Genomic DNA, 12,500 nt, shown 5'->3' with positions numbered 1-12,500 from the left:
GTGCATTGTCTGGCTATACAGGTAGTCAAGGCGGCCAGGGGAGCACTTTGACAGTTCATCCCACACCACAATCGTCCTTCTTTCAGCACAAAGCCCTGGTTCAGGAGGTTGCGTCCACAGGTGTGGCAGCTGAAAATGGACGTGTTAAAATGTTATTATCATCATCATCATCATCATCATCATCATCATCGTCATCATCATCATTATCATCATCATCATCATCATCATCATCATCATCATCATCATGATCATCATGATCGTCATCATCATCATCATCACCATCATCATCATCATCATCCACATCATCATCATCATCATCATCATCATCATCATCATCATCATCATCATCATCATCATCATCATCATCATCATCATCATTATTATTATTATTATTGTTATTATTATTATTATTACTACTATTATTATTATTATTATTATTATTATTATCATCATCATCATCATCCACATCATCATCATCATCATCATCATCATCATGTATTTAATTCTTTATCTATGAAATTCAACATGTCGCCTGATTACGAACATTCTCTTTTATAACAAAAACTTCTTTACAAACAATTTTGGAGAATGAAGAGATTTCTAGTGACACAAAAACAACGGGTTTCAATGACTTCCAATATATTTCTTTTCTCATTTAATACTTTTTTTTTTTTGGTTCGATTTTGTTGCTTTTTTTCTTCTGTAATATAATCTTTTGCTTCCTTTTGCAGTCGGGGTTATAATAAAAATGAAGGCATTCAATTTGGAACAACATTTTGAGTGAAGAGATGAATAAGCTAACAATGTGAAAGTGTATTATTAACTCTCTACTTGTCGACAATTTTCAAGATTTTTCCCCAAACGTCATGCCCATCCGTAATCCTTCCATAACTCGTCCCATCCACAACTCATAAGTACATGATATATATAATACGCTTCAACAGTCGTAACGTCATTTCCCTCGTAATGACGCATGGTAACTTAATAACTGGCTCTAAACTATCGGAACAATGGCAGACGCCCTTATGAAATATTTCTCCGACGAGCATAAAAGCGTATCCAGAGGAAAGAAAAACATAAATTTGATCATGTTTTGACTTTTACACACTCTGATCACAAGACATATGAAAGGTTCTAGCCAGCATGAAGAATGAAAGGTACCGATTTTCTTTGTTTAGAACCACGATGGCCGCCGTTGCTGGGCGACGTGACATCAGAATATTGCAATTATGTTCATCAAAACGACCGCTACAAAACAGCATTAAGTTCTTATAACTATTTTTGAAATAATATTTCTTCAACATTTGTCATTACAACAAGATATCTGAGTAAGAAAAGTATTGGTTGTATCGAAACGAACATGGCTATTCTCATTTAGTTGGTAACTTGACTTGACTTAGATGCCTTTCGCGTCTCGACCGAAAGATCGGGTCGCCTTGGCTGTTTCCAGAATTTCCTGTGTGAGGTGTCTCCAATATTGCCGGTCCTCTGCTAGGGTTCTCAGATTTTCAAGGTCCCCTGCCGTTATGAGACTAATGCTTTGTCCAAGTGTTGTGAGGTTTTTGTTTAGGATCACAGGGAGTGTTGTGATCGGTCTTCCTCTGAAAAGGTTCCCGTGTTTTTGGAAGTATCCCGACATGGCTTGGTTAGCTGGTATGTTTTTGTCCCTGCGTAGTATGTGACCGAAAAGTTGCCATAGTTGTTGTAAAATGTCAAGGGTAAGGAGCGGGTTAACTCACTCAATCCTAGAGATTTTTGCAACTTTTCAAAAATGGAAAAAAGTGTATTAAAAATGAGCGTGTGCATATCAATATATTTTTATTCAACTACCATTGACATGTGAAAATGAAAAACATTAGCTTTGATACTACGCCTATAATTTGTCTCAGAACAATCTAATAAATTAATAGGCATGGGGTGGTAACAGTAACCCGGGTAAACTACGGATATAGTCTGTGTTAGGGTTGAGTGAGTTAAAACAAATGTGTCAGTGCATGACATAATCAGTCGGAAGGTGAAAATATTTCATTTTCTGAAAGAATACGCTCCCCAGAGCATTTTAATCTTTATTTGAAGTAAATCGGGTGATTTTTCATGAAGTTATGATCAGATGTATTGGAAAGATATCCAGCAACTTTTCTCAAATTTCATTCTTTTTTAACATGACAAGCTGTAAAAAATATTTAGAAGTGAAATTAAACTTTGATATTTCCCGAAGATGTACAAAAACGGTTGATTTAATCATTTTTGACTAGAACTCATTTTTGATCAAAATCGACCTTCTAACTAAACTTGGCAATATCTCAGTTCAAACCTTTTCACCATCCGACTGATTATGTCATTCACTGTAACAAATAATAATCATAAACAAACAGAATAGTCAGTTTACCTAAAACAGTGAGGACACGCGTGCCAATGGAAGTTGCCATGTGTAACTCCGGGGGCCTCGGCTGTGATTGGTCGCTGGCATGTGTTACAAATCTACAAAATATATTACACATTAAATAATTAGTGAGATAACAGCATCGTTTCATTTGAATTGAGATTTGTTAATAATTAATATCTTAACTTTACTGCCGATACCTAATCTCACTTGGCTCTTACGAAAATAGTTTTACTACATTTAACCTCAACTTTTATCTATTTATTTATCAATTAATTTAATTTATTTATTAATCTTTTAATGTATTTAATTATCATCTTTTAATCTATCCACTTATCTATTCATAAGGTATTTATCATAATATATTTATATATTCAATTATTTATCTATCTGTTTTCTTATGTATCCATTAAAAGCCTTTTTAAATACTTTGTATATTTTCATCTTTATCAGCGCTGGGACATCAAATAATATGCAATTGGAGACACATAAACACATAGAATAAAGGGCACTAACCTTGCTGTACAACTTGTCAAAACAGCCTACACAGTATGGGTTATTGTCCTTGGCGATATATCTCTGTCCAGCGAGGGCACTATCACAATACCAGCAACAGAAATGGTGTATGTGCCAAGATTGTCCCTCGGCCTGTGTGTACTCTTTGGCAAATATCATCTGCGGATAATAAATGGGAGAGAATAAACTCTTTATTTCACACAGTTACCACCCGTGGTCAAATGCATTATATCGGGGTCTAAAAAAATTGAGCTTTATATAGGGCAATATCCACTAAATGTGCTCAAAGCGCTTTACAAGGGGTCCCTAATCAACAGCAATATTTAACATGTAGGACGGGGCATGACGCCTGTTAGGCGATATTACAATTTTTCGGACAAAGACAACGCTGTTAATGGCCAGGTATTCATTTTACATCTGAATACGGTGAGATAATGTGAGTAAAGAGCCTTTTCCAAGGACTCAACTATGCGCCGAGCGCGAGGCTCGAATCCAGGACCTTCCGATCCGAAAGCGAGTGTCATACCACTAGACCACATAGCCGTACATAGGTGCACATATTAGTAGGTCTGATAGCCGGACATAATTATGGGCTTGATTTAACAGTGGTGTAAATGGCAAAATTATGAAAATATCTCCATTACAACATTGAGTCGATAATAGGATACTAGACCTGCAAATAAGTATAAGTCGGTCGGGGCGGCAGAAAAGAGTATAATTGAATCTCGACGGTCGGCGGATCAAACCTCTGAAGTTCTGATTTTCACGAACGGCGGATCAAACCTCTGAAGTTCTGATTTTCACGAACGGCGGATCAAAACTCTGAAGTTCTGATTTTCACGAACGGCGGATCAAAACTCTGAAGTTCTGATTTTCACGAACGGCGGATCAAAACTCTGAAGTTCTGATTTTCACGAACGGCGGATCAAACCTCTGAAGTTCTGATTTTCACGAACGGCGGATCAAACCTCTGAAGTTCTGATTTTCACGAACGGCGGATCAAAACTCTGAAGTTCTGATTTTCACGAACGGCGGATCAAAACTCTGAAGTTCTGATTTTCACGAACGGCGGATCAAACCTCTGAAGTTCTGATTTTCACGAACGGCGGATCAAAACTCTGAAGTTCTGATTTTCACGAACGGCGGATCAAAACTCTGAAGTTCTGATTTTCACGAACGGCGGATCAAACCTCTGAAGTTCTGATTTTCACGAACGGCGGATCAAAACTCTGAAGTTCTGATTTTCACGAACGGCGGATCAAACCTCTGAAGTTCTGATTTTCACGAACGGCGGATCAAAACTCTGAAGTTCTGATTTTCACGAACGGCGGATCAAACCTCTGAAGTTCTGATTTTCACGAACCATCAAATTGAAAGTTCTCGATTTACAACAGGCGAGATCAAACCTGCTAGTAAGTCTCGGCGAAGTATTTGTCACGAACGGCGGATCAAACCTCTGAAGTTCTGATTTTCACGAACGGCGGATCAAACCTCTGAAGTTCTGATTTTCACGAACGGCGGATCAAAACCTCTGAAGTTCTGATTTTCACGAACGGCGGATCAAAACCCCTGAAGTTCTGATTTTCACGAACGGCGGATCAAACCTCTGAAGTTCTGATTTTCACGAACGGCGGATCAAAACTCTGAAGTTCTGATTTTCACGAACGGCGGATCAAAACTCTGAAGTTCTGATTTTCACGAACGGCGGATCAAAACTCTGAAGTTCTGATTTTCACGAACGGCGGATCAAAACTCTGAAGTTCTGATTTTCACGAACGGCGGATCAAAACTCTGAAGTTCTGATTTTCACGAACGGCGGATCAAACCTCTGAAGTTCTGATTTTCACGAACGGCGGATCAAAACTCTGAAGATAACATATGAGTTTTTCACACCGTGTTTATTGAAAGCTCGTATGTAGACTTCAGAGTTTTGATCCGCCGATCGTGAAAATCGGGACTTCTGAAGTTTGATCCACCAACCATCGATATATTATACCCAGAAGAATGAGACACAGTCTCTTCAGGATCAAAAACCAAAATTTAATGTTTAGATCTTTTCAACTTAGATTTTTTTTAAAAATAAAAAAATGAGCTATATACAGCGCAATATCCACTAAATGTGCTCAAAGCGCTTTACAAGGGGTCCCTGGTCAACAGCAACATTTAACGTGTAGGACGGAACATGAGACCTGTTAGGCGATATTACAATTTTTCGGACAAAGGCAACGCTGTTAACGGCCAGGTACTCATTTTACACCTGAGTACGGTGAGAGAATGTGAGTAAAGAGTCTTTTCCAAGGACTCAACTATGCACCGAGCACCAGGCTCGAACCCAGGACCTTCCGATCCGAAAGCGAGTGTCATACCACAAGACCACATAGCCGCACAACACATTTTCGTTTACTCCGATTTAACACTAGATTGAGAAGGTGGGACACCATTTATTTTACATATTCGTATATATAGCCAATCGTTTGAAAACGGTAGTATGTCGAGGTGAAACTGATGCTTAAGATTGAGTCTAAACTTAATCAATAAGATGTGAGTAGAGTAAACAAAACGTAAGTGCATTTATCGAGAAGAGTGAGTCTGGTTTGTTTAACTTGAAATTTGTATGAGGAGAGAGAATATTAATTTTTAAACTTCAAAAGACTAAAATTCGCTACTCTGATAATTCTGACTTAACACACATTTATCTTCATCGGGATCATTTCGTCATACGTTTACTTTACTTTTACTTCCGGTGACATCTCTTAAATCTTTCAGTGCTGAGTCTGTATTCGCATTTACGACACAAAATGGCTGACACCTGATTGAGGCCCAAAATCTCAATTGAAATACCCCCCCCCCCCGTCTTCCCCCCAATAGGGTCAATTGAATATTCTGATTAAAGAAATGATACCATTGGTTCAATGTATAGTACTTTTGTAGAAAGTAGGATTATATTACATTATTATTTTTGCCCTTCAAGGCCGGCTGCACTGTGCGGCCATTGGCCAGTAGAACAGATTCTGCTCTGGCCGCACAATGTGGCCAACGGCGCTGAAAGAGTTAAGCAGTGGAAATGATCCGCCACTCCTACCTCCCCATTCACCATCGCCTTCTTGCTGCACTCTTCTGGTGATAGTCCAGTACAGGTCTTGATGACCTCCATTCACGATCTTATTGGCCGGACAATACCTCTATCACTATTTACAAGATATGAAGTGAGTAGAAAAGTGCCAGAAGACAATAGAGAATAATTTTTTTTTTCGCGGCGGTGGTGGGGTTTGAACCTGCGACCTTATTGGTACGACAACTCCGCCTGGCAGGTGAGAGCGTGGCTCTACCGTGTGAGCTATCCACGAACACAAAAATATTCGTTTCAAACCCAAAGTCATTTCTAGATCCCTCTCTCACCCACTTCTTGAGATCGCCGATTCGTTCACCGCCATCGCGAAGTAATTTTGACCAGCAGTTAAGCTTAATAGCCAATATTCTCATCACAAACATATAACACAGAAACGATTGAGACATTGAGTATGCTCCGGTGTATGGGGTGAATTTTTAATTCAGAAAAGTGAGTGGAGCAGGCACTTATGTTGGTAACAACAAGATATGAAGTGAGTAGAAAAGTGCCAGAAGACAATAGAAAATAAAAAAAAAAATTTTCTCTATTGTCTTCTGGCACTATCACTATTTACCTTTCCTTCGAGAACGGCTTTTCTTTGATATTTTTGGACACACAAGACGCCATCAGTCCATAACAAAAGGCATAAAACCAAATGAACACTTTGAGCGTAGCCACCGTTAACATATATAGCCTGACACTAGAACCCTCTAGGACTTATAGTTTGACGTCATTTTTTAGTTTTGTGCAGCGTCTAGTGAGTTGTCGTTATTAGACCTCAAGGAAACAAGTGATTCCATTGGATGAACGATTAAATACAACTTACGATTTGTTTTCCTTTGTGGTCAAAGACTTGTCTTTTGACGTCATTTTTTGGTCAGTGTCAGGCTATATGTTAACGATGACGACTACGCTTTGAGTCACAATTTATTTTGGGGCAAATAAGATAACATCAAACACCAACCTCATCACAAGCAAAACATCTTGGGTATAGCAGATCGGCATAATGACGTTCACAGTAGATCTTTCCTTTCTTGTTAAAGTAAATCATATCGACGAGGAGATGGCCACACGTGTTACAGACGAAACATCCTGGGTGCCAGCATTCCCCGGGTACCTTGGCAGCTATCACAGCTGGCGATCTAGACTCCATGGGTTTGTCACAGTTATGGCACCCCTGAAACATTCATTTTATATTTAAGATGCTATCTGCATTTTTACAAATCACATATGACGAATAGATATGTAAGCAAAACGAGTTATAACATCATCTTATCAAGTATCCTCCTCCATTATAAACACTTATCCTCCTCCCCTCCGCCCCAACCCCCCCCCCCCCCCCCAAAAAAAAAAAACAACAAAAAAACCTATGTGTCCTTATTTGCATATATTATGTACACGTAACTTAAATGTATCAATATTCTGGGTATATCCAAGTATAAGAATTATTGGTCGATGATTTAAGAATGATGGATATAAAATCATTGAAATTTTATTAGCTGATTTTAAAGTAGTCACAAGTAGTCATTTTAATTATATAGACAACTTTTTTAATGCATCCTTCCATAAAACTCAACATTATACAGTAATCTGATGTTATGATCCTTGACAATTTTGAAGTTAGATCGTATTAAGAGTATTACCTCTTTGGTGACACAACCAAGTAGTTGGTAACAAAGTAAGTTGTACCATTCATTGCACTACATTAATTAGTAGCCTATATATCTTTTTTTTCTTTTGTTCTACTCATATCTTGAGTTTCGTAATGGTTTAAAGTATTGTATCACCTTAATCATGACGTTCCAATTTGATAACTCATCTTTTCAGACAAATCAGACATATTTCAAAAGAAAATCAATTTGAATCTCTTTGTTTCTTAAATAAAATACAATCAAATGATGCGTAAAATGTGATTTATAGAAAAGAACAAAACAGCTGGTAATAGGGGCTCAGTTCAAAAGAAAAAAAAGTGGCCATACACAAAGTCCACAATTGCCTTGCAATATCTCTAACCAGGCAGAATGCACTTGAAAGGAACAAGGAAAAAAAAACTACAGGGAGATCGTAAACAATTTGATATCATCCTTTCATGACGAAGTTGTAAAATTCAAATATTGGGGTTAACTGAATAATTTACCACCACAGATCCTGATGACGTCACTTCACCGATCTGGCCAATCCCAGCAGCTTTTTTCTTTCTCCGTTCAGCAAATTTCTCATATTTTGGCATCTCCGCTGGAGTGAGACTCTGACAGAAACGAGGGTCAAGGTCGTGTAGGGGGAGTTGTCGCTGGAGCTGTTTTCTTCTGAGCTGTGCTGCGAATTCCTGTTTGTCTTCCGGAAGCATTGATATGAATTTCTGTGATCTCTGTGGATAGATGGTGATTAAAAGCGTTTCTTAATTCACTCAATCCTAGAAATTTTTGCTAATTTTCAATATTGGAAGAAATGTATTAAAATGAGCAAATACATAGATAGTTTTATTCAACTATCATCAACGTGGATACCGCGCCTATATTTTGCCTCAGAAAAATGAAATAAATAGCCATGATGATACGATGACAAGATGGCAAGATAGAGGCGACAAGGTGGCAAGATAGAGGCGACAAGGTGACAAGATAGAGGCGACAAGGTGGCAAGATAGACGCGACAAGGTGGCAAGATAGAGGCGACAAGGTGGCAAGATAGAGGCGACAAGGTGGCAAGATAGAGGCGGTAAGATGGCAAGATAGCGGTGGCAAGGTGGCAAGATAGAGGCGACAAGGTGGCAAGATAGAGGCGACAAGATGGCAAGATAGAGGCGACAAGGTGGCAAGACAGAGGCGACAAAGTGGCAAGATAGAGGTGACAATGTGGCAAGATAGAGGCGACAAGGTGGCAAGATAGAGGCGACAAGGTGGCAAGATAGAGGCGACAAGGTGGTAAGATAGAGGCGACAAGGTGGCAAGATAGAGGCGACAAGGTGGCAAGATAGAGGCGACAAGCTGGCAAGATAGAGGCGACAAGGTGGCAAGATAGAGGCGACAAGGTGGGTAAACTACGGATATAGTCGGTGTTCGGGTTGAGTGCGTTAATGGAGGTTAAAATAAAACCCCTGAATGGCGGTTAAGATGTTTCAAACTGTTATTGCCGTCATAATCATCATCATCATCATCATCATCATCATCATCATCATCATCATCATCATCATCACCATCATCATCATCACCATCATCAAAATCAACAACAACAACAACAACAACAACAACAACAACAACAACAACAACACAATCATAACACAAACATGGTTTTCATTAGAATGGAGCCAATCCCAAAAGTACAACATTAGTTTGTTTTTTTTTTAATAGTAGGATCATGGGGCTGAAATTTATGCCATTTTCTTTAGCTTGAACTCTCTCCTTACCAGCCATTTTCAGGATTTTCCCCAAAACTTCACACCCAACTAACACAAAAATAGATTTTTTATAACTCAAAACAATAGCAGTATCTAAGTTCTTGCGATACATAGTTTTTTAAACAAAACATGCTCTACAACACACTGTTCATTTTCTTTAAATTTTATGATGTACGAAAGAAATTTGAATAAGAAAAATGCTGGTTGTATCGTAACAAATGTGACGATTTTCCTGTAGTTGGTAAGGAGAGGGTTAATGGACAGTGGCAATTGCCGAGATATGACGCTGATCTGTCACATAGTACGTTCCAGCAAATCAAACACATCCATCTGCATAGTCATTGTGGGGATAACTGAGGGTTCAGAAAAGAAATATGTAGAATACGACCTGGGTTGATCTCCCTTTGCTTGTGAGGCGAATGTTCTGTCAACTTCTATCACAATCGGGACGGGACAGAGATACCTCAATTTTGATTGGCGACCACTTTTAGTTTGCTGTTTTCTTTAAATCAGAAAACTTCGTATAACTTGTGTAATGTTTGCCCTAATCAAATATGAATTAGTGAGATGGCGAAAGAATTAAGTCTTTGTAATCGTGCATGGGCTAAACTAAAATTGTTCCAAACCGATGTGCACATATTTGCAGGTCTGATAGTCAAACGCAATTATGGACAATATTTTGCGTTGGTTTGAAAGCATTTCCATTACAAAAATGGGCCTATAATGATTTCGGATATCAGATCTGCAAATAAATGCTTGTCGTTCTAAACGTATATACTTTACAAATATTTTAAAAAATACTTACAACATTTTCACTGATAAGCTTTTTCATGACAACATCATTTTGACTAGCCTGCAACTGGGTCATGTCAGCCTGATCTGTTATGGACAACTTTTGGAACTCTTTTGACCAATCAGGTTGCACATCCGGCGGCGGCTTCGGCCAATCGGGTTGCAGGTCGATCTTTGTTTGGGATGGGTCTATTTGTGGAGTCTGGAAGAGCATGCTCATTGGTCGACAATCCCTCTCTTTGCATGATGGGATATCGTGGTCCTCGGCCAGGCATCGGCAATGTTTGCAGATTTTTCTGGAAATAGAGACAGTTATCAAGATAATTAGGTACTCTGTGAATGAAAATAAAGTCTCCCAAACTCAGTGAAACTCTACGTCATAGGGCATGGAGGCAGATCTCAAATCCCCAGATTTAGAAAGGAATAGGATTTTTTTTAAAACTAAAAATTGAGCTTTATATAGAGCAATATCCGCTAAATGTGGTCAAGGCGCTTTACAAGGGGTCCCTGGTCAACAGCAACGTTTAACATGTAGGACGGGACATGACGCCTGTTAAGCAATATTACAATTTTTCGGACAAAGATAACGCTGTTAACGGCCAGGTACTCATTTTACACCCGAGTATGGTGAGAGAATGTGAGTAAAGAGCCTTTTCCAAGGACTCAACTATGCGCCGAGTGCGAAGCTCGAACCCAGGACCTTCCGATCCGGGAGCGAGTGTCATACCACTAGACCACATATTACATTGAGATCTACATGGGTCAGTAACTGACTCTCCGCTCCACAGGTCAGTCAGTCAGTTAATTTTTTTCACTTCGTTTTTCAAGTGGATGGTGTCATTTTCAATTCCATCAGCAAATTAAATAAAATAAGATGGTATTCTCCCAAGAGTGTATAAGTGCTTTAATATGGATCAAAAGATCTAATATGAAATTGTTTATGACATTTTTTAAAGATTATTGTCAGTGATATGATTCGAACACAGGCCTCATATGTCGATAATCTAAAATTCTCTCAGATAGAGGAACACATTTTGATATCTTGCCAACGTGATAGTTCGAAAATTGTCCCAACCTGGGTCTTATCTTCAGTTATTGTCAATTTTAATATCTGTTGTCTTTTCTGAAACAATTCATCACGTTTTTATAAAGTATAGTTCTTTGCTTTTGTCATTGAACAAGACCTTTTAAATATTTTACCCAACTTGACCCAGGTGCAACTATAAGAAGTTACGGATAACGTTCGATTGGAAATACAAAATGAAACATAAAAGATGATTTACTCTGCATGAAATTATCATTTGGCTCTATTTGGCCTTCACGAGGAATAAATGATGCCTTCTAAGCGCCTTATACATGATGTAACTAAAGGGTTATATAAACGTGCCGATTTTTAAAAATGTTCATTTCTAAGATAGAGTATAAATATAAACATCAATAAGACAGACAAGGAGAACGTTTGTTTACGCCAATGATTTTGTTTACGTCGCTATTTTACATCTTATTTTATTTCATACGATACATTCTGGGTTTCATGTACGGTTGATGGGTCTTTGCCAGTGTAATTCGTTTCCTTTGGAATCTTTCCATCAAGTTTATTTTTTAAATCCGTTATCAGTTTATTTCTCCCAAAGAATTAAATGTGTCACAATTATCTTCAGACCATTATTGTAATCGATTCATTAAAAAAAAAAGTTAGCTTATATAGAAGGAAAGAACTTGACGTAACTCAGCTCTTTAATATTTTCTTAGACAGCCATTTTGTGATTAGTTCTCACTCAATCAGACTATAAACGCTCTATTAGTTTTGTCTGTTGCTACGTTATATCCAGCTGGCGGATGTTATGAGTGTTTTGCCTGAACGTTTATCATTAATATGATAATAGGTGTCGGACTTTCAATATCAGCTACGTCTTTATTTCATCACTCTAGATACCAGATCTAGCGGTTTTAATGCGAGTCCCTTTACTGCCATAATCTGGAAAAACACATATTTAAAAATTTGACCAGAAAACTCGTCCTTCAAATTATATCGATCGATTTAAATGACTCTAATCTTGGCCAAAAAAAAACAAAACCAAACTCTAAAACCCTGGACTTTGCCGAAGATGAGAAATCATTTAAAGAACATGCAATGAGTAATGTCCAATGTATTGTTACTTTTGTTTTAGGGGCATTTAAGGAACACTTGGTCCATTTTAAAGCCTATTACTGATATGATATGATATGATATGATATGATATGATATGATATGATATGATATGATATGATATGATGGATGATGATGTATGATATGATGATGATAT

At 38.1% G+C, this 12,500-nt stretch overlaps 2 protein-coding genes across 4 annotated transcripts in view; one reads left to right on the top strand and one right to left on the bottom strand.

Annotated features, from left to right (window-relative positions):
* LOC144975946 (uncharacterized) overlaps window positions 1–12,500 on the top strand; it is a 551,710-nt gene that overhangs the window by 66,763 nt on the left and 472,447 nt on the right. The gene's annotated exons all lie outside the window — the stretch shown is intronic.
* LOC144975942 (testin-like) overlaps window positions 1–12,500 on the bottom strand; it is a 125,501-nt gene that overhangs the window by 2,002 nt on the left and 110,999 nt on the right. For all 3 annotated transcript variants that reach the window (XM_078920160.1, XM_078920161.1, XM_078920158.1), the window contains 6 exons: window positions 10,208–10,527; window positions 8,146–8,376; window positions 6,973–7,185; window positions 2,900–3,058; window positions 2,390–2,481; window positions 1–129 (listed from right to left, as the gene is read on the bottom strand). The exon at window positions 1–129 is cut by the window's left edge and continues 2,002 nt beyond it. In XM_078920160.1, the coding sequence (XP_078776286.1) occupies window positions 1–129; window positions 2,390–2,481; window positions 2,900–3,058; window positions 6,973–7,185; window positions 8,146–8,376; window positions 10,208–10,414 (1,031 nt within the window). In that variant the 5' untranslated portion in view covers window positions 10,415–10,527. The remainder of the gene's footprint in view (window positions 130–2,389; window positions 2,482–2,899; window positions 3,059–6,972; window positions 7,186–8,145; window positions 8,377–10,207; window positions 10,528–12,500) is intronic.

The sequence above is a fragment of the Berghia stephanieae genome, chromosome 6, assembly GCF_034508935.2.
Source record: "Berghia stephanieae isolate SIO BIC M18660-M18661 chromosome 6, UCSD_Bste_1.3, whole genome shotgun sequence".
Taxonomy (NCBI): domain Eukaryota; kingdom Metazoa; phylum Mollusca; class Gastropoda; order Nudibranchia; family Aeolidiidae; genus Berghia; species Berghia stephanieae.
This window is presented reverse-complemented; position numbering and strand designations above follow the sequence as displayed.